We start from the raw sequence: 27,027 nt of genomic DNA on the forward strand, positions 1-27,027 counted from the left end.
TTCTTGCCCATCATACCAGGAAACTCTGGCAATTGATTTTGCAGCTTTGATATAAGACATGGTTTGGGGTTTGATTCTTGTGGGCTGAGAGGCAGACTCTCTGCAAGAGTGCCATGGAGCATCTCTGCAGGCGTTTGTCTCCATGTGTGTGTTCTGAGACAAGTGCTGGAAGATTCAGCATTTAGACAGCACAAGTTGTACACCACACAAGGCCACCACACAAGCACTAAGTAAGGGTGCTTGGGCCATGGCTGATAAACTGCCTTTGTGCTTGCATGGGAGCTGATTGCTTGAAATCATCCCTGCTTCATGGAGAGACAGACTAGCAGACCTGAGGGCTGGAGTGATTTTTCTCAGGCATGTGTTTCTCTGAGGCTTGTGTTTCTCCTTTGAGAACCTCTGTTTACTTGCAAGGGTCTTGAGAGAGAGCCAGAGGCTGGGGTACTGTTGGGTGCTGATTTAAATGTAATTTAGAGGTAGCACAATGTAGTGGCCTAGTGAAGGGAGCCCAAGAAAGGGAGGGAGGGGGTAGTGTCTGCATAGTATTAGGTGGGTACATCCCCAGGGTACTGGGGAGCCATCTGCCAAACTGCTGTTCTTCAGCTGAGGCTGGACAAACCTGTGAACTGCTGCCAGAACTCAAAGATTGGGGCTGTCAGAGCATCCTGCTCCAGATCAGCTCTGCATTGTGAGTGCTGAGGATCCCCAGGGTGCAGCAGCTGTTAGAGTTGTTTGGTGAGAGTCTTGCTGAGCTCACCCAGCAAAGGTGGGAGTAATGTTCCTGGGCTCAGCAGGGACGCATGCCACCCACCGCCCTTGAAAGGACATTTCCTTACAAATGCCCTTGAAAGGACATTTCCTTACAAATGGTCCCTGATGGAGAGCTGGCTTCTGGTGGAGCAGGGATTTCTCGATCTGCCACCAAGACCTGCTCTGTGACCTGGGTGGTTCATTGCATCCTGGGTTGTAAAATTGCATGTGGCTCCTTCCCTCTGGAAGTTTGGCTGAGAAGGGAGATGTGTGCTAGGGTTCTTCTCTGGGCAGTCACCATACAGCAAAGTGTGCCTGCAGATAAACAAATTTAGGTCTTGTGCAATTTCTGTCCTAAACTTTTGAATATCTTCCTAAATGGATTGATGTCCGTCAAACCCCATGATCACAAATACTATTTCCAGTCCTTATTTTCCTGTCTGTAGTGATGCGAAATTGGGGGGCGAGCGGGAGTGTGTGTTAGAAGTAATTTTCTTCTGTTAGATGAAAAAGCTGTTTGAGACCAGCTCAATGTGAATGTAAGTGTTCCATTCCTCTCAGGATTGGCACTGTTTGAAGTATCCTTCTGCAGTATGTTTCCAGATACTTTCTCTGAGTGCAGCTCCTCCTTGCTCTGAGATGTTTCTTGCTGTTTTGCCAGCTTCTCTTCGAGACCACAGACTCCTGTGATGCTAATGCATCCAAACATTTATTCTCTTCATTACAGAGATAAGCAAGGCAGGTTGCAGATGGTGCTTAAAAGCAGGGGTGGGGTGAGAGCAAGCCCTCTGGGTGCAGGCTTGGTTGCTACAGGGTTGAATCAGGAGTCAGAGGAGTTCCGGTATTATCTAGCCCTTGAAGCTTGAATGGCTTCTGAATTGACTGTACTTCCTGGATGCTGTAAGTAAAAAAACCTGTTTGGGCACTGGATCAGGCTGTCCATCAGGGATCAAGCTGTCCATCAGAGTGTGAGCACTGCATTTCTACCTCTGCTGAATACCTCAGCCACCAGTGATGGCTGTGGGAAGTGTGTGGCTCCCTTTGCTAACTGCATAGATTTTCAGTGTTGCAATTTCTGGGCTAATCCAAAGGAAACGAGGCTGGAGCTGGCTTCTGAGGATAGCCTGCCAGGGCAGAAACACAGCGGTCACTGCCATGCTTGCTGAGAACGTCACGTCATAGCCACAGCAACTTTCTGCTGCCTGGTGAAAGGACTGTCTTGCACAGGACCAGGAGTTGGACTTGATGGTTGTTATGGGTCCCTTCCAACTCCGTATTTTATGATTGTATGACTGAAAGGAGGCCCTTGTCTTGAAACTGTGATGCAGTAGTTCGGGAGCAGTAAGAAAACAACTTAATGGCACAGATTACATAACACAAGCCTCTCTTTTTGCAGAAGCCATGAATGGGCCTTGCTTTCTCTTCTTGGAGTGGAATGACACAGTGGAAGAGGTGGCTTAAAGTGTACTCATTACTTTTTTACAACAGTTTTCAAATGGGAAGTGTCATTTGAGTAATAACTGCATCTCCCAGGCTGAATGAATGCCAAGTGTGATGGCAAGATGCACTTAGGCCTGGGATATATCTGCGTAACAGTGCTAACAGAAGAATGCTTCCCAGGGAAGCCCTGTTCTCAAGAGGAAACAAATTCTAGTACCAGCAAGTTCTGATTGTCATCAGCTGTCTTGTCTGTGGACTTGCTGTGACTTAATGAGGAAAAAAGAAGAGATATTAACTTCCTCACTAGTGGGACAAGAGTGCCAGCTGGCCTGTGTTGTGCTGCTTGTGGGGGATGTAACATCTTTGATGTCTTCTGCCTTCTTGCCACAGCTGGAACTGCCTGCTGGCTCCTGACCACTTGCGGAGCCATAGCTGCCTGACAATGTTGGCAGTCCTTAAGGTGCACTTTCTTAGCAAGCATTTGGTCTTGCAACAGTATTTTCAGTCCCCCAGTGCCTGCAGCTCAGGAGAAATTTGTTGATGTGTTTTCTCACTTCTGCCTTAATTGTGCCAGAGATAAGATGGCTCAGATCAAACTTCAGTCAAATTTCTGTTCAAAAAACTTCTCTTAAATCTAGGTAGGGCTCAGAAAAAAACTGCTGAGGGGAAAGCTGTAAAATTAATTTAAATATGTGATATGAAATCAGTAAGCTGTGTCTAAGAATGCATACCCCTTTTTTGCATACTCTGTTGCTGTGTTGTAGTTCTACAGTTTGTGCTTGCTACAGAGAAAATGTAGGTTTTTACACTTTTGCAAATGTTAATTCTTCCAGTGTGGAGAGGTCTGATGGCTGGGTGTGGGGTGTTTTTTTTGTTTGTTTGTTGGTTTGATTTTTGGTTTTTTTAACCATTCATTGAAATGAAATATTTTAATCACTTGGGGACACTACCTTAAACTATGTTTATAACATCGATTTGAAAAATGAAGATGAGGTCTCCCAATACCCTGTCCCTCCATTCATAAAAGCAGTGTATATTTAGCTGGACATAAAGAATGTACAGCATATGGCAGAGGATGCTGTCTGTAAAGTTTCAAGGGACAGCAGATGTTGGCTAGGGTTTTGCAAAGAATTTAGTTGCTTAAAGAGAAACAGAACTAACTTCTGAGAGGCTCATGAGGCATTTAGGTATATTCAAATTTTAGCTTCCATGGAGGAGAAATCCATGTACAGCAGACCTGTAGCCTGTCTAAACATTGTCCTGCCATCTGAGGCGCTTGAAGATGATGGAAGCCCACTACCTGCTGAAGTGAAGCAGTCTGTCAGTTTGCTAAATACTGGAACAGATTGAACAAAAACAGTAAATGCAAGATGTCTACTGCATGCATCACAGAATTCTCTGAATATAAGATGCTGTCTTTGCACAGTTTTTCTTAAATCATACCCCACCCTAATGCTCTTTGACATAACTCAGGGATATACTTGCACTGTGGCTTTATAAAAGTTTTGGGTGTTTTTCTTCATCTTTGTGTGTTATGTCTAAGAACACAGTGGTTCAAGCAGTGAGCTAAAGTCTTCTTCTCAGAGGACTTGTTTTGATTCTTGCACATACCTTAGAAATAATGGATAGATATCCAAAGGTCCATACAGCATGCATCAAAAATCACTGACTTGACAAATAGAAAATGCTGAGTGACCTTTAATGGTAAAGTGTAATCCTACAGACTTTGAATTAATATGCTGTTCACAGCCATGCAGTTACAGCTCAGACAGCGTCCGCCTTTGCATAATAGAAAGTATTTAATTCTGTATAACAGCTGACTGCTTCCTAACAACTTCAACCAAACAACAAAGCAAACATTTCTTTAAGGGGAGAAAAACTCAAGTGCAGGTCTAAAACAAGGTGACCAGACTGGAAACAAATTTTACCTGCTTGATACTGCTGCTAAGGCATTAATTTGAGGTTTTTTTCGTCACTGTTCTCAGGTCTTTTTCTAAGCAGAAAGTCTTTTGCTTCATTTCTGAATGAGCTTCTCTTTAGACACTGAACTTCTGTGAAGTCTGCCTTTGTGCAGGGAGAGCAGCTTTGATAGTATCTGCACCCTTTCAGTTTTGCTCTCTCCAGCCTGGCTGCTTCCTGGGAGGCTGCTCATAGTAAACAAACCCTGTAGTGCTCGGAATAATGGCATAGCAGTGCCCTGGTGCCTTTTGGTGAACCCCTGGGGTAAGCTGTGGAGTGTGTTGTGGTGAGGACTCAAGAGGATCTGGCTGGATGGTACTAAGTGTGAGGTCTCCCCTGACCATGGCCATGCCAGAGCCTTGTGAGCAGGTAATAGTGACTCTCTGCACTGGTTTGGATTCAAGGCTGCTTTAGCCCAGGAGCATCTATGTAGTCATGGAGGTCAGCAGATGCCCAGGAAGAGGTCAGCTTAGAGATTCATGAAAGGATGTGATTTCTATATTGTTCAGGATTTTTATCCCTTGAGCTTGTTCACCCTCCTTGTCAGGTACCTCAGTATTTTGGTTTCTGTGAGATTGCTTTGCAAGGTGGTTGGTGGTTTTGAATACAAACTGTACCAGGAACCATGTCCTTTTTGGTGTGGTGCTGACTCCCAGTACCTTCTTCTGTTGTCTTCTGGCTGTTGCATTAAAAAAAAAAAGGTGCTGAATTACCAATTTTTCTTTGTTTTTTTCAGACCCCTTGTCACTGCAAGCACCTCTGCTGTATCTCTACAATTACCTTGTAGCTGAAAAGTCTTACAAGGCTGACTTCTCTGCTGGAAAACAGCTATTTGCAGTGCTCTTACACAAGCCCATTCTTTCGTCCCCACCTTCTGGCTTTCTATACATCTCCCTGCAACTCCTGATAGTTAGGAATTAGTTTAAAACCCAGGCTTAGATTTCTTCTCATTCAAAACCTTGGCTAGCATTAAGTTTTAGCAGCTCCAGCTGAGATTAAAGCATGCAAAGCTCCTATTCTTTTGAATTTTAATTATTTTACTAATGCTTTAATTCAAGAATTGTGAATGTGTATTAGTGTGGGGAGGTATAAAGAAAACACAGCTATGGTTTATGAGATCACATGGAATTAAACACTACAACCCTTGCCTACCCAGTGGTCTTATTGTGAGCACCCACATTCTTCCTGTGGTGTTGTTGCACTAGGTTTTACCAGTTAGCAAGTTTATTTTAATGCCAGCTTTCTGCATTTAATCCTGTTACTTAGGAAAGTGATTTAAGACAAACTCAACAGGCATAGTCTTTTCAGAACAACTGGTATGACCTGTCAAAAACAGTGAAGCTTGCTGAGCTTTTGGCCATTCAGGGATGATGTGACAGCAGAGGCAGAGCTCTCAATGCAGGATTCTGTAAAGACTTGCCCATGACATTGCAACTTGCTGGAGAAGATTTTAAAATCTGTGGGAACCTTCTGTCGATCATTCCTGCTGAGAGTATAAACTCACTGTATCAGGGTATTTGATAGGCTGCTGACAGGCAATTGAGTGTTTTGCTGCTAGAGATGTTGGTGAAGCAATGATAATGGACCAAGCATAGCCTGGGATTAGAAATGGTCCAGGTGTGGCTATGAAGTTCTCTGTAGTAGACTGTGATTTACAGGCATTCTTCTAGGCATTTTTCTGCTTTCTCTCAATACTGCAGTATTTCCCCAGTAGCCTCAATGAAACCTCCAAAAGTCGCTCCAGTGTAGGGGCTGTTGCCTGCTGACAGGGAGCTGACGTCCAGTGGTGGTATGGCTGAGAGGGAAGGCAGGAAGCTCTGGAAAACAGAGCTGTGCACATATGAAAGCACGTAAAACTGAGGCTTCCTCTTGATATGGCTTAGCTGTGGAGACATGCCTGAGGACTCTTTCACCTCTCTGTCCCAGCCAGCAGTTCTTCATGGATAGTCCTTAGGTCCCTTCCTGCTGATGTTTTCCCTTAGGATGAGTGGTCTCTTGCTGTCCAGAATTTTGGCTGACTCTTGCTCCCTGAAGACTCTTGCTTGAGCACCCATCCTGTTCTGCTTTTTCTCATGCACTTTTTTTCCCAGGTCTTCTGCAAGGAGTTAGTCTGTCTTAACAGCATCTGTCCTCACAGGGAATCTGAAAAATTCCAGACTAGAAGTTGCCATTTAATTATCTGCTTCTTTGAATATTCCCCTTATTAGACATTTTCAAAGAAAATATATGACCTTAAGCGTGAATGCTTCAGAGGCACGGGTTCACACTGGTTCTTTGTGTGCACACTGACCCATTGCTTGTCGGAGCAGCTGTGGACAGTGTTATCCCCTTCCTCTGAGACAAAGCCCAGCTCTCCTGTCAGCTCAGCTGAAAATGGTGGTGAGATAGCAAGAGTTTGATATTCTTCAGTTAAAGCTCTCTGACAAGTAGGTATGTGTCTTGGTTTGAGACAAATTAGGAGGAAATGTTCACCCCAAGACAGTATGATAAAAAAGGCCCCAAGACAAAACCAGTTGGTCCCAAAAAAAGGTCCCAACCAGAACCTCATGAAAGTCAAAAGAGGATGCTTTGGTGCTTTTCTTCTGTGGAGAAAGGAGAAGCATTTTCTTCAGCTTTTTATGACTCACTATACCTATCTAAAAACCACTGGGATTTTTGGAGGGCAGTTTGAGGGGAGCTTATGAGTTGAAATGAAATTCATCCAGAGAGTGAAACTGAGCTTCAGGAAAGGCAGCAACCAGCTCTCATTGGGAGTTAAAAGACACCTCTCAAGGGTGAATTGTGGGAATAGTTTCTCCTTGCAGATACTGACCTGCTGCTTCATTCGCACATCCAGACAGCAGAGCAGAGGCAGTGTATGTGCTTCTTGCTAGGCTGACTTATCTGTCCTTATCAGCAGCTCCTGCTGGAGAAGCAGGAACCCTGTGGTCTTAGCATCCTGCTGCTGTTCAGTTCAGTGCTGAGACATAAATTCAGCAGCTTCATTCCTGTGCTGGCTTGAAACCACCACAAGCACCACAGCCTTATCCTTAAGATCTCTCTGCTCCCTAAGCACGAAACAGAAAGCCAGCAAGGTGGGACCTCTGTTGACCCATGCCTATGCCTTGTGTGAGGTCAATAGAAACTGGTCCAGTGTGTTGGCAGGAGGTCTGAGGGGTGAGGACTGCCAAGTGCAAACTAATGCAGCCTCATAATGTTTTCTAAAATTCACTGAGAGGCAAATGCAGCCTTCCTAACTCCTGGCCAAGAGCTATGAGCTAGAGAAGTAGGCTTGATCAAACATGTTCAAACAGGCAGAAAGCACTGCAAGAGTGATGCACCAATGGGTAGGAACTTGCTGCCTCTCTGCCCAGAGCATCACTGGACTGAAAAATAATATGTACATGGCTTATGAGAAATGTATGTACAGCTGGGCTGATTTAAGGGGATTGGTGCCTCTTCAGTAGTGACAAAGATGAGATGCTTCAAAGGTGGTGGTTAAAGCCCTCTGAGGGAAGCAATTATGAAATGGCTGACCTGGATGCAGATTTCTTTGCCCTTCAGCTGAGAGAGAAGGCTTAAGCAGGAGTTTCATATCCCTTTCAATCTTAATCGTATTTAATCTTTGCTAATGCAGCTTGAAAGCACCATGAATGTTTGTCCAGCCCATTTCTGGGCTCCTCGTTTCAGGCATTTTGACTCCTGCAAAGCTTGGGTGAGTGGTAGATTGAAAGAAGGAAAGGAGAACACATGTTGTCTCTTGACTTGGACATTGGTAAAGCAATAGTCTTAAAAACTAGCTCTGACCTCAAAGCATCCTCATTCTTTCCTGCTCTTGCATTCTTTTTTAACATGTCTTGTTTGGATGAAATATGATAAACTTATCCTTAAGCCTGGATATGGACTTTCTTTATACATCCTTTTAGTGCTCTGACAACCTAAATAGATGTTAAATACAGCTGTTCCCATACTCAAGCCAGTATCTGTAATTTTCATCAGCAGCATTGAGACTTCTGACAATCAAGTTACCCCTTTCAGATGCAAAGACTAAGATCATGCAGCCTCAGTTTAGGCACTTAACTCTGATAAATGATGGCCTATACACTGAAACTCCATTAATTTTACAATTTACTTGTGACTGTTACTGGATGATGCAGAGGGTGCTGTGAACTGGAGTTTTCTTCTTTGCTTTACAATAATGTACAGGCAAATAGAGAGCCTTGGAACAAGTGTTTGCTGGCAGGGATGCTCAGTGTAGCAGATGTCTGTGAAATCTCAAAGAGCAAGGCTGAGGGATGGAGAAGCTGTGTCCCAGAGGGTTATAGATGAGAAATTCCTTACTGCTCAAGAACTGGACTGTTCTGTTAATTTTATTTTCCATTTCATTTATCTGTCACTGGGATTTGGCACCAGCTAGTTATAAGCAATCCCATCCCTTCACATCCATCTGAGTAGGCTGAATTTTTGTCTGGCTCTGTAAGCTACTCCTGTCTAAGCTGATGCAGACAAAGAGCCTTCTCCTGTGTGCTCTGGCTCCAGCTATTCCTTTTCTAGCCCTTCCTGCCTCCGTGCCAGTGAATGAATGCAGGTCTGTAAAGCCAGGACAGACATGGTGATTTCTTCCAAGCTCATTTTGTCATGCTTGTGATAGTAAGCCCTTTATCTATTCCATCACATCTTTACCAAAGGATTGGGTAGACTGGAGTTAGCACATATATCAACATACTGGAAGCCCTAGTACTGAGTAGTTGGACTAGTGAATGTCTAGTGAATGGTAAATAAATTAGTCCAAGACTGCTGTGTAACATCTGCTATCGACTTAGGGCAGAGTGGTGTTTGTACTAAATCTTGCAGAACTGGCACAGTGCAGAAAGGTAGGAGAAGAAATGGGTGTAAAAGGCCAGAGGAAACCTGGAGCAAAACCATTCTAGGGCATAGGGCAAGCTAACTATTTGTCAGTGTGCTCTTCGGAGAAAATACAATTGTTGGACAGATGGCCTAGGAGAAATATATGAATTTGTGATTCCATCCATCTCTGATTAAAGAGCTGTGACTATGTGTTCCTGTGAATCATGTGTCCCTTGTACTTTGAATTTCTGCTGGTATCTGATGCTTATCCTGAGCTATTTGATAGAAATGCATAAAAGTTGTTGTTGTCCTGGGGGCAGAATGTTCCATTTAACTTTGTTTTTTAAAGAGTGTTTTCATAAGCTAATGCTTTCACCAATGTAAACCATGCCATGGCTTGCTATGCCACAGCAATTGACTGCCTCATATGAATATAAAGTTTACTGAAGAATTTTTAGAGTTAGTGATTTATTTTATCTGTCACTTCAAACAGAAGAATACGGGCTCTGTCTTGTCCAGCTGGGAAGAAACTTAATGCTAACTCTAGATAGTTTTTGCACTGCAGTTTATTGCTGGTGTGTGCTTTATCTTAGAGATTTGTTTTGTCCCTACCTGTTCAAAAAAGTATTTTGATCTTAGTCCTGTAGCCTTTCTCTCTTTTGAGAAACTGGACCTTTACTCTGTCAAGGTCCTTTACTCTGTTTCTTACAAGAAAGGAGCAGTGGGAAGGTGCTGGGGGCACCAGACTTGGGTAGATCAGGTTGCTCAATCTGTCTGTCCATTCACCCTTCCAGGTGTTCCCCTGCTCACTGGGCTCACCACCCTGTGTCCCCTCCCTGCCTCCTGGCTGGATAAGCAGGTTTGACTTGTGCGGTGTGGTTGTAAAACCAAGTTGGGCTCTAGTCCTGACCTACACAGTTGTGGTCATGCATGGGCTGCCCAACAGGGCCCCTTAGACAGTACTCCTGCCTAAGTACATGTTTGCATACCTTATCCTTCTCCCCCTTTTTAATCATCCTTGTTGTAGTCCTTGCTCCTCCCTTTCTCTACCCCACTATCTTTTCAAAGAGACAGCCTGCCCCATTTATGGTTTTCCCATGGGTTCCAGTTTATGACCTACATACTCAAATTCGCTATTTCTGATACTATTCCCTTGATATTTTTAACTCTAACCAATATTATTGAGCTAGATGGCCAGTGCTGCTGGCCTTTCAGTGGGTAAGCTGGCTAAAGAGTGTGTAAAGAGTGGTTGGGTGCTCTCACATCTCTGTTAGGTTTTTGTTCTTAATACTGAAATTGTTGGGTTCAGTGACAGAGGGGTGAGCTCTTCAAAAGTGCTCTGAGTTGGCCCATGTCTACTCTGGATGATCTTGGTGGTGACAGAGTGAAATGAATACTTTAAAAATGCTGCCTGAAGGGATTTCATGTTCCTTCTGCTGTTTTTTCACTAAAAGGTATATAAGCTTTGTTTATTTTTACTCTAGGCAGAAGCACTTGCGCGGGATAATGACATATCAGCTCATGCCCAGAATGTTGCCAAGGCCAAATATGAATTTTTATTTGGCTTGGAAGAAGAGAAGCCTTCAGGAATGGGTAAGTTCTATTTATTACTACCGTGTGCAAAAAAAAAATAATCTCTTAAGCCACTCAGGAAAGTTTTGCAGAAGCTTCTCCTTTAACGACCCCATGAGGCTCACTCACTGTGCTATGCTGCCCTTTGCAAGTACCGGATCCTGCTGGTTTGGCCCCAGAAAATGACAGTGGTTCCCTCTCTTACACCCCTGCCTTTCTTTCTGGCTCATGTGGGCCACTATGATGTTACAGCAGGGACTCACGTGCTAAAGGTACATTGGTGGAGGGAGTCCCTGCACTTCTCTGCAGTGGAGTTGATCAGCCATGAGTTCTGCAATTGCACATGCTGAAGCATGGCCATTTCTGCCTGGAGATCCTTCCAGAAATGCACTTTGTGGTCTTTCTACAAGTAGAGGTAGGTAAGATTTTAATTCAGATACTTGACTGGTACCCAAACTGCTCTGCCCTCTGTAGTCAGTGATTCCAGAAGTCCAGGTGCTTCCATAATATCTAATGTTATATCTAAGGATCTGTCTTATTCCTGTTGTCTTCTTGTAAATATAGGGCATTTTCTACCTTTTAAGAGCCCAAGCTTAGAAGAAAAGAAATGTAATTATTGTAGCTATTCCTCTTGCCTTGTCAAAATTATCAACAAGCCCTGCCCTCTTTGAAAAAGCATTTCCTCAGGCTGTTCTCTGTGTACCTTGATCCTTTCTAATTGCAAACTTTCTGGAATGTCACTTAATTAAGGAAGACTCCCTTCTTGCTAGAAAAGGACAGCACTTTGCTCAGAAACAAACTGTGTATGTTCCTCAACTTTAGTAAGGAAAAAAAAAATAATAAAGCAGAACTTGAGTTTCTTCCTGGATTTTATAAAGTAATAATAAAGCAGAACTTGAGTTTCTTCTTGGCTTTTTTAAAGTTTGGTCATCCACCTGGGAAATCCTAATTGCAAAGTGGAAAAAAATCCAAATTTCCAAAAAGAGAAAAAAACCCTCAAAAAAACCCAAACCAAAAGGACCTCATTTAGGAATTCTAAAAACTCTTTCAAATTGCCACAAAATGTGTATGAGTTTATTACATGAATCATGATGACCTCATTTCTTGCTTGGAAAGACACAGTGTGAGAGCACTGTCAGCAGGCATTGGTACAAATCCAGAGATTGGTATTAAATAAAGTATGCTGTGTCTAATAAATCCAAGTGAATCTATTGTTATTACCAGCCAAAACAATTATCAAATATGATGGGTATTCCAAGCTAAGTACTGAGCTCTAAAATAAAGGGTAGCAAAGAGTAAGCCAGATATATTGACTTCTATGCCTAATTCTCTGTATTTTTCCTGTGCTTCTTGCCTTTTTTCTGGATCTCCTTCTTGCCTTGTTTCCAGATCTCCTCCTGTTCCTTTATTAATGAGAAACTACCATTAGGAGCTAACAATTAGCAAAATGGGAGTTATTTCAAGGGACCCTGACAGGAGGGTTTGTGAATATTTAACAGTGGTTAACATACAATGTTTGCGAATTGTACCCAAAAACTGGGTGACATTGTGCTTACCCAGACTGGCCTCATGATGCCACAGACAAATGCATCCTCCTCCTCCTCCTCCTCTTCAGGTTGTTTGACTGCCATGGATAAATGATAGTGGTTCTGCCCCTTCTAGTTTTTTCTCCAGCTTTTAACTGCTTATTTACTGGAGGTGAATGAGGACAGGGTGACTGAGGGGACAGTAGTACAAACTCAGGGCTTTTGTACATCAAATAATGTTTTTTTTTTTTTTTTATATATATCAAATATGTCATACATATGCTTTTGGGGGAAGCAGCTATGCTTGAAAGTCTTTCTGTTCTTCTCCCTATTAGATGGGAATGGAGAAAACACCACCAAAAATCCAAATAAACATGCTACTTTCTGAAGTTTCCTTTAAAAGAAAAAAGACATGCTTTTTACGGGTCAAAGTATGAAATATTTCAAGCAAATGAGTGACAGGGGCAGGGCCAGGAGAAGTGTTGGTGTTTAAACTTGATCAAGAGAACAACTTGTCACTGTGGGCAGTTAGGCTGAACTTTAATTTATCTAACCTAATGCAGTTGACCCATGCCATGGCTGGCCTCAGAAATGGAACGTAGCATGTAAGCTGCTGAACAGCTTAATTACTTCTGCCTTCTGGTTTATACTTTCCCTTTCAGCCACAGCCACGTTACTGCTGCTGAGGATAAACATGTCTTGACTAAGTACTAAAACACTTGAATCAGACAAGCCAATTCACAAAGAAAGAGCAATAATTGAGGGCGACTGTGGCAAACACTTCTGTTTACCCAGGTGGGAGAGATGGCAGCTTTTGTTAATAAGCTCTGTGCTGATTTTTACCTTCCAGATTGAAGCTGCTGGTCATTTTCAGATGAGAAAATGAGAGGGGGGGAAAATAAAAAGTTAAATGGCTTTAGAAGAGATGTTTCATCAGCTATATTCAAATGCTAATAAAGCTGTCACATATAAAACATTTTCCTTTGCTGTCTTCAGTCTGATTTTATCTGGGATATTTGTGATCACTGATGCCCTAATATGCTCTTGACTTTAATGCATGATGCCTCTTGTCTGGGTCCTCTCCTCTCTTGTCCATTTCCCATCCTCCTGCCCTGCATGCATTACTCAGAGCAGAAGCAGGTCCAAGCCCCCCGTGACCCTCCTGTTGTGAAAGGGTTCAAGACCACGCATTTCCCTGCAGACCCCTCCCACTGGGGGAGCGGGGAGGATGCACCACACTTGTACACGTGGCCCTGCACAGCCTGGCCACCTTCCTTGGCAAAACCCCAGCCTTCTGCCTTCCAGCAAAAGAAAATGTTTTTTAGAAACTGAATTTAGCTGGGTTGGACAAGACGTCTTCTCAGACTCACTGACATAAAAGGCTGCTTGTTGTATGTGGAAACATACATTCCTTCTCTGGAAACTGCCGTGGAAACAGTGATCTCTATTGAGCAGACTTTCTTCAGGCTTGGCTGTGCTACAGGTCTGATTTTTATGACTTTGCTGTTAATACATTTAAATACCAAAAAGAAAAAAAAAGTTATGGCCACATGAATTTTTTTTTTTTTTAGTCTTAAAAGTGATTCCTTGAGGAAAAAAAGGGGGGGATACTACAAAATAATTCCTTAAATAAACATGAAGGCCAAATACCCCATAATTCCTGTTATATGAGAAAATAAATCCAAGACTGTTGTTAGGAAGAACATAGCTTCTTAAGATTAATAAACAGTCTTTTCTCTGATGCTTCTGAAAGGAGAAAGCTTTCATCCCTCCTGTGTACCAGAGGTTTAATCTCGTCCTTCACAAAAAGGCTCTGTACAAATACTGCCTGTGTTGCTATGCAAATCTGGTCTTTCCCAACAGCTGCTGGAAGAAGCTTGGTTTTGAATTCCTGGTGAAACAAATATCTTTTTGGAAAGCCTGTCACTTGCTGTTTTGTGTTCAGTGAGGTGTCATGAGGCAACTGAGCTCATTTAACATCTTGCTTCTGCCAAGAGATGGTCCCAGACACACACTGCCACCGATTGTCTCATACTAGTGCTTGTGCTCATCTGTGTACTTAGCAAGCTTAAGCCAGCAAAAACTGTAACAGACCCCCCCAAAATAATGCCAAAAGAACAATTCTAAAAAAAGGGCTTATTTTCTTCTGGCAATGTGCGCTGAATCACCATTGCAAGGGGTCAAACAGTGCCAGATCTGACACGTGAAAGAAAATCAAACACATACTTTGACCCATGCAACATACCTGTTCCTGAACTGCAATCGAAGAAATGATTGCTTTAGAATGTCTAGTACTGTTTTTCAAGAGCAAAGGAAGAACACAATGGCTGCTATTTTGTAAAGGTAAAGCCTTTTCAGGGTTCTTATGTTTCTGATTTAAACATCTTTAAGAAAATGATCCCAGTATCGTTTTGTGAAGTGAGCATCACTGACATACATTCTATCTGACTTGTTTGCTCTGTTACTTCAAGGCACACATGTCCAGCTCTGCTGCATCCCCCTCACATTGCATGGAAATGTCACCTTCCTGGTCCTCCCTGCAGGAACTGCCCTTAGACCACACGCACTCATTATTACATTATTCTCATGATAGCCCAGACTGCTGACTGTAGTCTTGCCCAGTGCTCCAACCCTGTTGTTTTCCATTTTGAGGCACCACCTTTGCTATATTTTCATCTCTTGCTCTTTCCATCTCCAGGCAATCCTGAAAGTCTAGGCTCCCCGGTCTGGTATCTTCCTCTGCAGCTATGTTTTCCTTAAGAAGTGCAAAACTGCATTTTCTGAGGGTTGGAGGACTGCCTGATTTTCACATTAATTTTGCTTAATTACGGTGAAGGATTGGCGCATCAGATGTCCTGCAGTGTTCACCAGGAGCACGCACAAGGCTGGAATACAGAAAGCTCAGAGCTGTGGTACCCCTCTCCCACATAATTAAAAGTCCATCATCCTGTTGTGCATATTTGACTTTATCAGCTTGTTGTTGTTTCTAGTGTCCCACTGCATTTTCTGACATACAGAAGTCCTGCAGGATTTTTAAAACCATAGTGTGTAATCAGTAATTTTCTCATAAATATCCCCAATGTTTGGCATTGCTGATTGGCAATGATGCAAAAAGAAGGTTAACTTTTTAAATTTAAGTTTCCAGAGGTACTGTATTGGAAGGTACTTTTCCACTTGAGTTTGTGCACTGTAGGAAGTGATTACCTCTTTGGCACCAGCATGTTTGCTGGCCACGCTGGGTGCTCCTCTTTCACTCCAACATGGAGTAAAGCAGATCATTTTGGATGCTCTGAAGAGCACATGGAAAAATAAATGCTGGTGCAGAAGGACAAGTTCCATTGTGCTCTGCATCTTGGCTGCAGAGGTGGAGTGGTGGAACTGTCATGCTATCTCCCCTGAATTTCTTAGTCCTGCTTCCTGGGACTGGAAGAAGCTGAGGCATGCTCTGGAGCTGTCAGGTGTGGTGTGATGTATATATGGGTTTCCAGTCCAAGGGGCAGGAAAACTAAAAGGGGCACAAGGCATTATCCTAAGTCCCTTGCTCCACAGGAGGAAATAGAATGTCTTGTGACCTCCACTTGAAAGCTGGATAGATCAAGTTATCATAGCCTACAGCTGTAGGGAGGAGATTACCACATCCTCAAGTTTCTAAACAACAGAGTTGTTTGAGGCCAAGAGTTTAGTACAAATAATCATTAAAACATGTACTGTTTGTTTATTGTTTTTTAAAGGTGCAGAATTAAGCACTCAGAAGTTAGGAAATGCCAGAGTTAAGGCAGTAGATGTCTCCCTGTCTGTGTTCTTTTGGCTGAAGCTGAGAGCCATGCTGATATGAGCACACAAATATTTGTGGACCTGATGGTGCTGGCAATCTGTCAGCATCTGGCCACATCAGATGCTCTGAGTACACCTGGCACAGGCTGAATTCGGCTGAAGCTGGCAGGACTCAGCAACACCATCCTGGAGACAGTCAGGTCATGCCCTTCCATCAGGCAGACAGAAAATGGGACATCCAGATCAGTGAGCATAACAGGAGAGACTCAGCCAGCTGATTTAGCTTGTTATAGGCACAGTGGGACACAGATGCATTTTTACGTGTCACCACCATTGCCTCCTCTCCTTGGCCTCAGCCCCATCATCTGGCGAGATCTGCAGCACACCAACACAAACCCTCTACTGTGCTGTAGCCTTGCTTCATTTCTGAAGCTTTCTGAAGGAAATGATGCGTGTTAACTTGCTGTTGATATGCACACAGAGAAGACATTTAAATAAAATTATATGGGTAGGTGCAGCTCTGGCCTGGTATTGGACTGAAAGAGTGTAACACAGAGTACAGCATGTATTTTTCCTGTCACAGTTCCTGCTTTAACAGGTACCTTCTGCCATAGATCCCTGTGTTGTTTATTTAACTCTGCCCAATGTCGGGAGGAAGGGAGTCTCATTCGCTGTGAGAGCCTGCTGAAAAGTTACTATGCAATGTCCAACAGCACCTTTAGCAACAACACTTGGAGCCTGGGAGATACACACATCCCTCTGTGCCCTATTTTTGTTTTAGCTGGGCACATAACTTGAGATCCATCTCCTAGGGTGCTTTAAGAACTGCCTAGCAAGACTCCTCTCAGATTGGTTAATTGGTCCCAAACTCTGAAAAGTAGTAAAGGACATCCTTTTCTGCAGGTGTGCCTTGTTTCTGGATCTACAGAAATCCAGAGTTTCTGAGATCTGTGCTTACAAGTGATGGATTTTTAAAGCCGTTTTTGCTCACTCAAAGCAACTTTCCAAGGGTTTTGAGAGGATTATTGAAAAATACAGTATTTAAAATATATAACATTAATTATAAGTGAATTTAGAGAGGTTGTAAAGTCATTGTAGATGCTGAAAGTGTCAAAACAGCTGTGAGTTGTCACTGCTTCAGAAGTTTTTTCTTCAGGTGAAGGCTCTTACAGAGCTTTTAAAGTAATTCTTGCTAATTACTGTGTGTATCTACACTTAGAAAATCTGTTAGCTACTTCCTTTCTAAATCACAGCAGCAGAAAAACAGAAAATTCAGATTCTTTTTGGATCTGTTGTTTACATATTGGGTTTCAGACTTCTCCAAACATAATAAAATGAAATGAAAACTTGAGATTCTCACAGCCATATAATTCCAGAGTGTGGAACTTCAAAGAAGAAAAGGGCATTAATTATTCTAAGACCCACTTGCACTTTTATGTCAGGATAAGGAGTCCAGATATTCCCTTTGTATTTTCCCTCCTGTTCCTACTCATGCTAGCAGCTGTTCCACTCTACCATTTTGCTTTCCAGGGTAATGACTCTTGGGACTGAGCTATCTCACTGACCATCTGTGGCCCATACAGCAATTTGTAGTGGATAATCCCTCACACTAAATCCTCTCAGCACGTGCTGCATGTTAGTTTTGGACTTGGTCCTGTTTTGAGCTCTCTGTAGGCCTGTGAGTGACTGCAGCAAGGTGCCATCCTTCTTGCAACCAGGGGAAAGGCTCTTTGGAGGACACTTAATTCAGTGCAGTTGGGGTTATGCAGGTGGTCCCAAACCCTGTTTACCACTGGGAATTAGTTAAAATCTGTGGGGAAAAATATGCAGCCAAGTCACAGTATTGCTTTCATAAAGCTTTCCATCAGGAATAGGGCTAGGACTTGTGCAGTTGTAAAAAAAGAATACACACAAACTCTCAAAGAGGCACAAAGTGACCCATGTATTTTACATGCTTTATAAATGGTCATTGCTTTCTAAATGCACAGGATTTATGTTCTTATCCTAGTGGTTTTTCTCACTCTTTTCCAAACCAGTGACAACTTAGCATCATCATATCCTACCAGACTCCAGCACTGGCTAGTAGAGATTCATCACAGATTTACCGAGTATGGGCATGGTTGTCCTACGTCAGACTGAAGTTTCATCTAGCACTGTCTCTGGTAGCCCAAAACCCCCAGAATTTAGGGAACTACACAAGAGCAGTGGTGGGCTGTATCTTTTTGTGAATCTCTTCCAGTATGCCGGAAGCTGTGGGTATACAATTTCCTGAGGAACATACTGCCCCTCTATGCATGCAGGGGATTATTTTTTTCCCTGAACAAATTAGTTTAATTTCTGGGTAACCCTGAGCCTCTGGCTTTCACACACTGTGTGGCTGTTCAAGCATGGACTGCAAAGAACATACAGCCTGTGCCTGATGTTGGCCCCTGTGCCAAACTTCCCAGTGACCACAGCAGGGAGTCCCTCTGGTTGTCTCTTTTTGGGGTGAGGGATCTCAGCCAAGACGGTCAATTTTCCTGCGAGGGCTCTGCCATACCTCTATTCCCCTTTCTCTTCCCTGCATGTTTGCTAAGGCACAGAGGCATTTCACCAGGATTTATTTCTAGGCAACTCTCCCCAACCTCTTCCCTCTGCCTCTCACTTTTACTCAGCTTCCCCATTTCCACCAAACTGTTGTTTTTACATAATGCTGCTGTAACTTTCAATGGGATGAAGACCTGGCTCCGCTTCTCCTTTTTGGAGTAAGCAAACTGCCCAAAAGCCTGGAGTGTCTGCAAGCTGCAGAAAATCCTGCACTCAGTCCAGTGTGGATGTTTGCAGTCCAGTTACAAAAGCCCCGTGTTTGCATTATGTTAATCCCCTGGCTTTGGGTACTCTGGCCAGGCAGGACCTATTGCAGCATGGAGAATGACATCATTTGGAAAAGGGGCTGCTGCACGAGGCTGCCAGAGGCTATGCAGCATCCCTCCCCTTTTATAGGGGATGGCTGCTCCATCTCAGCAGGAGCAGGCTGCTTTATCAATTGGAATAGTTTTAGTGACTGTAGAAGATGTAACACGATGCAGTGCAGGACAGGGAGATGTGTGTAACCCTCCTCTCTGGCAGGCTGCAGTAGTGATACAATAGCATAAATCCTGTGATTTGTTCATTAAGCTCTGTGACCTAGAGATTTGTCTCATCTTAATGCATACACTGTTTTTTACTTGCCCTAATTTGCCTTTTACAAATGGTGGCAGGAATATCAGGAAAGGGTAACTGATATGATGCTGCATGCAGGCTCACCCACGTGCTACTTGTGATCTGCACAAGGAGCTGCAGAGACATAAAATGCAGGATGACTGGGCTGCTTAGTGAATGCTTCCAGCTCACTAATGCTGAAATGCCATAAAGCATCCTGCATTCTGAAACCAGCACATGACTCTCAGCATCGCCATTCTGTCCGATTCTCCCCTTATGGACGCAGTTACAAAAACGGCAGCTAAGCACAGACGTATCCCTGGCATGCCGTCAGGCAGCCTTGCTGGAGGAAATTTTTTTTTCCCCCTGCAAGCTGCCAAGGTGGACTCCTTAGCTCCTGCGATAGACTGAATGAGACTGCAGTTCCCCCATCAGTTTCATAATACTCAGAAAGCATCCATTTACATCATTGTGTGCAGTGCAGGGCAGCAGCTGCCAGGAAATTTGAAACTATTTTGATTCCAGTTGACTAGAACAGCAGCAATTGAATTAGCTGGTATCGCTATAGATAAATTGATGATCTTTGCATTTTATTTCTTTGACCAATGGGTAACTGCTGGAGCTACAGTAACCTCTGTGAGTAAGGAGACTGTTCAAGCAAATATATCTAATTTCTCGAGCTGTATAATATATATATATACTGTATAGAGAGAGACACTCACACCATTCTTTTTTAAAATGTACCTGTAAACAAAATGTCTGTCTATGCTTTTAACTTGTGTTTTGCTTCCTAGAATTTCCTTTTATTATGCTGTAGACAAGTTTGCTTGACATGGAATGGTTATTTACCTATGAAATATCATATCTATGCCTGATTTAAGTCATTAATTCTTTCAACGTCTAGTCATCAGAAAGACTGCCAAATGCTATTAGGTTATATTTGCCCGGTCTCAGTTTTCTAGTCACTCACCCCCTTTCTATTTCAGCTTTTCCCCTATCCATTTATTTATTTTTTTTTCTTTTTTTCATTTGTTGAAAGAAGCCACCTTCAATGCAAAGTAGAAATTTGTGTTACCTGAAAGTGTGTGTCCTTTCTTTGTTTGTTTGATGATGGGTATTTTTTTTCCCTGCGCATCTTCAGTGCAGTCCTTAAATTTTGTTGTTTTCTTTCTATCCTTGTTTGTAATGCAGTCATATTGGGGGATGGGGTTAGACAGGATATGCCAGTAGCTGCAGCAAGACATGATGCTGTGGTGGTGGATGGGAATAAGGGAGGAGTTTCCCTTAAAGAGCTCAAGCTCCCCTAAGCTCTTGTACCTGAAATAGCTCTCTGAGGAAAGGGGAAGGCTTTGCAATTTTGGGAGAGAGTCGCGGATTGGTCATGGTTTACTTCAGGAAATAGAGACCTTGGCAGTCATGTGCATGGTGGTACCTAACATAATGGTGACAGAACCCTGCTTTCATGTCATATAGGAAGTTTTTTCAATCAGATGGAGAATTAGGCAATATTCCTGCATGAAGGCAAGAATCCCACTGACTTGTGCTTGCATACAACAGCAACAGCAGCGGCAGCAGTCTGTCCGGAGGACAGCTGCTGACATGTCACTTCATAAAGGGCATTACATTTCTACTGTGATAGTGCTACTCTCTTGCTCAGATGGAGCACAGCTTGCAGGTGTGGCAGAGGGGAATACATCTAAGTACTCTCTCTCCCTTTGGACACCTCTCTGTTCCTGCATGTACAGGTATGTGGTCTGTATGTGTACCTCTTCTGGAGTCTGATGGGCTTGCCAGACTTTGAAGTTCAGGAGGAGAAGTAAATCAGAAACTTGCTCAAGATTTCTTTCCACTGTCAGCAGTGGCTGTCGGTGGCAGATGGGGACGCACAGCAGAGCATTTAGCATTCACCACAAGAAATAAGGCCCCCTCTGTTTCCCTCGTGTTGGTTCAGAAGCTAAGATAGCAAATAGCAGAGACGAGCCTGGCCCCTTGGCAGGATCTGTGTGCTGTGCCTTGTTAGGGCTTGGCCTCCGGAGCACATTGGCTGCCTCCCAGCCCCACAGGAGGCCGGGGCTGATGCTCCAGGCTTCCTTCCAACAAGGCGGGATGTGTGGATTGGAGTGAGGCATGGGGGGTCCCAGCTCTTGGAGCACTATGTATTCCCTTTCTTCATGCAAGACAGTCAGAGTGTGTGGCCTGGGCAGTGGCCTGGCCAAGTGCTGTCCCACAATGCTGAGGGCACACACTAAGCATAGCTTGTGGGTGGATATGTCCACCAAGAAGGGTTTATGTTAGCATTTATAATGACACGCTCCCTATTAGTCCTCTCCTAAGAAATCCCTCCTCTAGACCATGCTGAGAGAGCAGCAAGCACTAAAGCTTCTGCATTAGAGAAGGATTGTGGGGTGAGAAAGCAGCTTGGGGTTGCTTGCCTGCAGTTTTTCTGGTGCAGGTGTAAGGACATTGTAACCACAGCACATCACTGTCATATGTGAGTCTGTCCTGGTGAAAGTGCCCCACAGTGTCAGCCTAGTGCCTGTGCCGTGGAAAGTATGGCTTGAGATGCACGCAAGCACTGTGTGGCTGAGTTGTGTGCAAAGGAGACTCTTTGTCTTCTGGTTCAGACACTAAGGAAAAGCACTGTGGGTTCCCCCACACCTGTGTTTTGGAAACCTTGCGTGAACATGGGCTGGTGATGCAATTGTGGACAGGGCGTCCTTGCTCCTTACGGCTCCCTGGGACCTTGCAGCAAAGAAGCTTTATCCAGTCACTGTCCTGGACAGCAACCAAGTCTCTGGATGAAGCAGAATTTTTATTATATAGTGATTAGGTCAATGGCATGGAGACATTTGGAGAACCCACTGGGGAAGATTCTGAGGCTTGGCAGAATCCAAGACTGTCATTTTGATCACGCACTACTCCCAGTGTGTGGTATTTTCCCTGTGGCTAGATATACTGGGATATACTGGCAGATGCATATACCTATACCTTAACAAGCCATAGATAGCCATATTAATGTGGTTCTGAACTTGTGTTAGATTATCCTCTCTTTCACTTTGAACTCAGCCTGTCATTAACCACAGCTACATGGCTTCTGCCTCAAAAACAGACCTTGGCCGGCCTACTTGGAGCAGAGATGGGGATTAGTTTGCAGTGCAGCACCTAGAGGTGCATCTTGGGACCAAACCATTCAAATTCAAGTTGGTGTCTGGTTTCAGAGCTGTCACCTCTAATGCTTTTCAAAGTAGGTGTTTGGGTCTGGCCACCCTTCAGTTTGATTTAAAACACTTTTATACTCCAGGTCAGTTCGGTTTTTTTTTTGTTGCTGTTCTGTTGGTGGTGGGGTGGGTTTTGTTTTTTTTTTGGTTTTTTTTTTTTTTGTTTGTTTTTGTTCCCTACAGGAGTGGGACAAATGCAGCTGTTGATGGTTGGCTTTTTAATTGTTGTTTTGGGGTTTTTTTCCCCCAAGAGCTCAGTTCCGCTTTGGGCTGTGATATAAGGTGGGCAATTATCTGTCATTATGTGATCCCTGAGGTCCCTTTGGACAGATGGTTCTCTGTTACCTCGAAACAATGGGAGCTACTGGGTGCTTGGCGCTTGGAAAATGGGACCACCCATTTTTGCTTCTGCTTTGTTTACATCAGTTGGAAAAGCACAAGGAAGGGAGGGGTAGCAAAGTTTTTCTGCAGCAGTGTACTTTGTTGCAGTAGGAAATGTGCATTGCTGGGTATGTATCCATCACTGCAACATGAACTTCAGCTACCTGAGTTGTTAAAGGAAGAGGGTAGTGCTGGCAGAAAGTTTAATTGCTCATTAATTACTTTGTCATTTAGCAAATTACTTTTGCCAAGGCTATAGAACATAAGAGGTGTGGCTGATTATCTTCCCAGTGTTTCACCTTTAGAAGTGCAAATTACCTGAAAGCATCAAACCATCATGTGTAGTGTCTTTTTTAAGTAAAACCATCATGGGTGGTGCATGCTGTGGATGAATGTCAGACATCTGAATCTCTGCTTTCTTGGGCCTATGGCCTGGCCTGTGGCCTGGCCTGAGGCCTCAGACTGTTCACGTGCCATTGGGACCTTTTGTGAAGTGTAGCAGACATTTCTGGCATTCCTTCCTCTGTAGTGCAGACTCCCGAAGTAGGGCCGCCCAAAAACTCCTATGTAAAAGGACCAGCTTTGGATAACTGCAGTGTGAGAGCAGAAGTGAGTTAAACTGAAGTATTTGCCCTGCAGGGGAGAGCGTCTTATTAGGAGCAGGCCAGGGAGAGAGATCAGACTCTTTGCTTTGTGCATGTGGTAGATAAATCCGGGATCTCTCTCCTTTTACTTTGCAGGTAGTGGCCGTGGAAGCAGCAGTTTGCCACCTCATACCATCATCAATGAATTTCCAGAGTATGGCACTGCAGAGTCGAGCAGACAAGCACCATCGGCTCCATCGATGTGCCAGGCTGAGCCTGTGACACGCAGTCCAGAAAGACGGGACAGTCCCCACCGTGTCAGGCCTGCTCCTCAGTGTGCAGCTCCTGCTGGTAATTTGAGGCCTGATGCAGGGGCAGTGCAGCTTCACACCCCAGAAAAAGGTTTGCAACCCATGGGTAATCTGCCAGAGATCATGAAAATCTCTCGGCAGCTAGAAGCAACAAAGGTGCAAGAAAGAGCAAATACTTCTCTCGATTCAGAGACGCAAATGGAAAAAAACAGTGTTACTGGCAGCCAAAATGTGCAGGCAGCCAGAGAGCCAGTTCCAGCAGGCCAAGAAAAACTCTCAGACATGCTTCTTCCATCTGAAGGAACAGCTGAGGAAAAAAAGTATTTGATCATAGAGAAAGATCTGGCTTCAGTACGGGCTGGAGAAAAGCAGTCTGAATCCTCACAAGCCATAAGTAATAAAGCAGAGGAGGTCCACGCAGCTCAGGAACCAAGCTGTCACAAGCCATCTGTGACAAACCTGGAAGCAGTCAGCAGAGTGGAGAGGGGGACACGTTTTGAGGAGTTTTCAGAGTACAGTCAAGACAAAATGCAAACGGGTACCGAGAGAAGGCTTGCTAAAGAGGCAGCTGTGAGTAAACATGTAGAATTTCAAGGTGTGGAGATCTTATGGCTGCAAAAAGCTGAGGAGCAGAGAAGAAAGAAGCACTCACTGCTGGACTCTGTGTCTGTGGAGAGGAAGGCATTCTCCAAAACATCCAGCCACCCTGTGTCACCAATGATCTCCCCAGCCTTGCTTTCCTTGCCAGACAGTGCATGGAGTGAGGTCTGTGAAGACACAAGGCTGGAACCTGCTGCTTCTGGAGCCACTCCTCTACCACTGCTCAAAGAAAGCAGGAAGGATGAAGTTTCTGTGAAGGACAGGAAGAACTGTGATGAGGAGGAGATGGCTATGCTTGCAAGAGGCCAGGGCAGGTGAGCTGGTGCTAAGAGGGGAGCAGGGATCAGGCAGGGGTTCTCTTGTCTAGGCATGTGGCTTGTGCCTACCTGCTTAGGAGCTAATAAGAAGCAGCAAATATTTGTCTGCTGCCTGTGGTGTGGTGTTTACAGTACTGGTTTACATGGTTGGTGGTTGGCTAGTGCCTGAAGTTGGTACTGAAGCCACTTCACACCATCTTACTGAAGTTTGCTGTCCATCTCAGGTTTTGAAACATAAAGATCAGAAGTCTTTCTGTTTGCATAGTGATGTCTGTGTGATGAAGCATCTGTAGCAGGTGTAATTGAGATCTGGACATCTGTAATTAAATACAGTTGGCATGCAAGCCTGGCCATACGCACCTGAACAGATTTTCTGGTTTCATTCAGTTTGTGCAAAAACAGTGTGACAACCTCTGAATGGTTGGATAATAAAGACATTTTATCCAGGGCCATGTAGATAATAGAAGGATAAATGTTACAATATGTGCTTTCTATATTATCTGTCTGAGAGACAGATAATACCTGTCTGTCTATCTGTGTTTATATCATTTTAGCAGTACATATTGCAAGAATGGCGTGCTGCTTTGTATCCTGATTTGCTTGCTTTTCTTTCCTGATGCACATCTCTGACAAAACAAAGGGTTCCACTGGTACGCTCCAAGCAAACCATGCCCACTTTGACCTGGAGAGTTGTGTGCTGCTGAGACAACATCTCTACAAGGGAGGCTTTCCTGCCTCTGCACCTCTGTATCTGTGGAGTTTTGCCAGTGCAGGGGATTACTTGGGCTGGCTACTCTAACCTCTGGCATGTTGAGAAGCCCCACAGTATTTGGTGCATCAGAGAAGAAAACTCTTCAGGGGGATGGTATACCTTTCCTTGCATCAGCAAGCAGGCTGAGTCTTCTCCCTTCAAATCTGGTTCCCCAGACTCCATATTTTTAATTGCACGTGCTTTCCTTTGCATTTTGGAGTGATTTCCTTCAGCTTTTTGCTGAAGACCCCAGTCCTAGGACTGCAGAGATAGCAAATTATCCTTCAGGAGAAGAGGCTCCATTGGGATAAACATCTCCAACATGTGCAGCCTCTGGCCTGGCACCGGTGCTAGGATAGATCTTACACACTGTGTGTGCTTTTCTCTTTTGCACATAGGCAGCTGATCTGTTAGACAATACTGGGATGTTTCCCAGCCCTCTTCTTTTACCCAGAAAATTGTTTCTATGTCCCTGGAGAGGGAGATTATGCCAGTCATAAAGAGAAATAGTGCAAGGAGAAACCAGCATTTTACCTGCAGTGCCCTCTCTTGCATAAAGCTGCATTGACCTTTCTGCTCAGAAAGGCGGAAAGTGAGAACAGTTGCCCAAAGTCTAAACCTTGCCCCCAAACTGAAATGAGCTGTTTCTGGTTAATTTTCAGGATGGTGGAGGAGCGGGAAGCCACCACAGGAGGATATGAAGATTTCCTTGGGCAGAGGCACTCTGACGTCTCCACTGATCTGTACAGCTCACAGTTTGAAAACATCCTAGACAATGCATCTTTGTACTACAGTGCAGAATCTCTGGAGACATTGTACTCGGAGCCTGATAGCTACTTCAGCTTTGAGATGCCACTCACTCCCATGATCCAGCAGCGCATGAAGGAGGGTGGACAGTTTTTAGATAGGACATCAGCTGTGGGGCAGACAGATGTGCCTGACAGGGAGGTGAAGGGATGTGGTGAAGGAATCGCCAATGGCTTAAGGGGTGTAAGCGAAACACTCTTCAAAGGAGATGTCACAGAAGTCCCTCATCTGGAAAGGTAAAAGTAGTGGGTGAGCTTTCTGTGTGCCTGCTGATTTTTCCCCAACCTCTCTTTGCTTCAGTGTACTGTCACAGTGTAGTTTTGCCTCTTTTAACACTTCTAATTTTCTACAGAGAGTAATTTCCAGGGTGACTGCAGGAGAGAAATGAGCCATCCAAACCTGCCATTCATAAGAAGAGTGACAAATATACATTATGAAGGTTTATGAGGCAATGCTGATGTGTTGATAAAAGTCTGTCTGGTATTATCATATCTCTGGGACCTGTCTATGGAGGAGTTAGTTATGGTTACAAATGAACCTTGTTCAGCTACAGTGCCTACCTGAATTTATTGGCAGCAGCTTTAGGAGTGGTAACACTTTGTGTGCACAAATGAGTTGTCCAAATGCAGTTTGTGATCTGGATGTTAAAGATGTGTCTTTTGTCACAGTGTTTCCTCTCTTGAGGCCAGTGGGAGTTTAGAACATTACTTCTGCTGGGATGAGAATTTGCTCCCACCACATTCACAGGTTAGCTGCTTCTTTTGTTTGTGCACTTACTGAAAGAGGAGCGAGCACTGCAAAAATGTTAATAATTTCTGGGTAGGTAAAAGGAGAGATGAGAAAGCCTATTAAAAGAAAGAGTCATGTGAGAAGTAAAAAATGAGGCTGAGTGGTCAGAAAGTACTGTACAATTGTAGAAAATCACTCGATGTGCAAACTTTTCTTAGAGTGTGGTGTCAAAGAGAGTGGGGATAGTGAAAGGCAGACACAGGCAAAGTGGGAGGTTGAATTAAGAGCAGAGTGGTGAAGA

The 27,027-nt window shown here is 43.9% G+C and overlaps 2 protein-coding genes and 1 long non-coding RNA gene across 4 annotated transcripts in view; 2 read left to right on the forward strand and 1 right to left on the reverse strand.

Annotated features, from left to right (window-relative positions):
* Nucleotides 1-20,242, reverse strand: part of NIPSNAP3A (nipsnap homolog 3A) — a 53,142-nt gene extending 32,900 nt beyond the window's left edge. Inside the window, exon 1 of the mRNA XM_036402953.1 lies at nucleotides 20,104-20,242. Coding sequence (XP_036258846.1) covers nucleotides 20,104-20,223 — 120 coding nt within the window. The 5' untranslated portion in view covers nucleotides 20,224-20,242. The remainder of the gene's footprint in view (nucleotides 1-20,103) is intronic.
* The window catches only part of PSD3 (pleckstrin and Sec7 domain containing 3), a 115,998-nt gene that overhangs the window by 1,778 nt on the left and 87,193 nt on the right, over nucleotides 1-27,027 (forward strand). Inside the window, exons 2-4 of one of the 2 annotated variants that reach the window (XM_036402951.2) lie at nucleotides 10,461-10,569; nucleotides 23,368-24,436; nucleotides 25,853-26,233. In XM_036402951.2, the coding sequence (XP_036258844.1) occupies nucleotides 10,461-10,569; nucleotides 23,368-24,436; nucleotides 25,853-26,233 (1,559 nt within the window). Of the gene's footprint in view, nucleotides 1-10,460; nucleotides 10,570-19,590; nucleotides 19,665-23,367; nucleotides 24,437-25,852; nucleotides 26,234-27,027 lie in introns of those variants that run through there. The other variant, XM_036402952.2, reaches the window with a different exon arrangement.
* LOC118699174 (uncharacterized) lies at nucleotides 10,876-13,050 on the forward strand. The gene is made up of 2 exons (XR_004982039.1): nucleotides 10,876-10,963; nucleotides 12,925-13,050. It is a non-coding gene; the product is annotated as an uncharacterized LOC118699174 (long non-coding RNA).

Source organism: Molothrus ater, chromosome Z (assembly GCF_012460135.2).
Source record: "Molothrus ater isolate BHLD 08-10-18 breed brown headed cowbird chromosome Z, BPBGC_Mater_1.1, whole genome shotgun sequence".
In the NCBI taxonomy this organism is placed as follows: Eukaryota; Metazoa; Chordata; class Aves; order Passeriformes; family Icteridae; genus Molothrus; species Molothrus ater.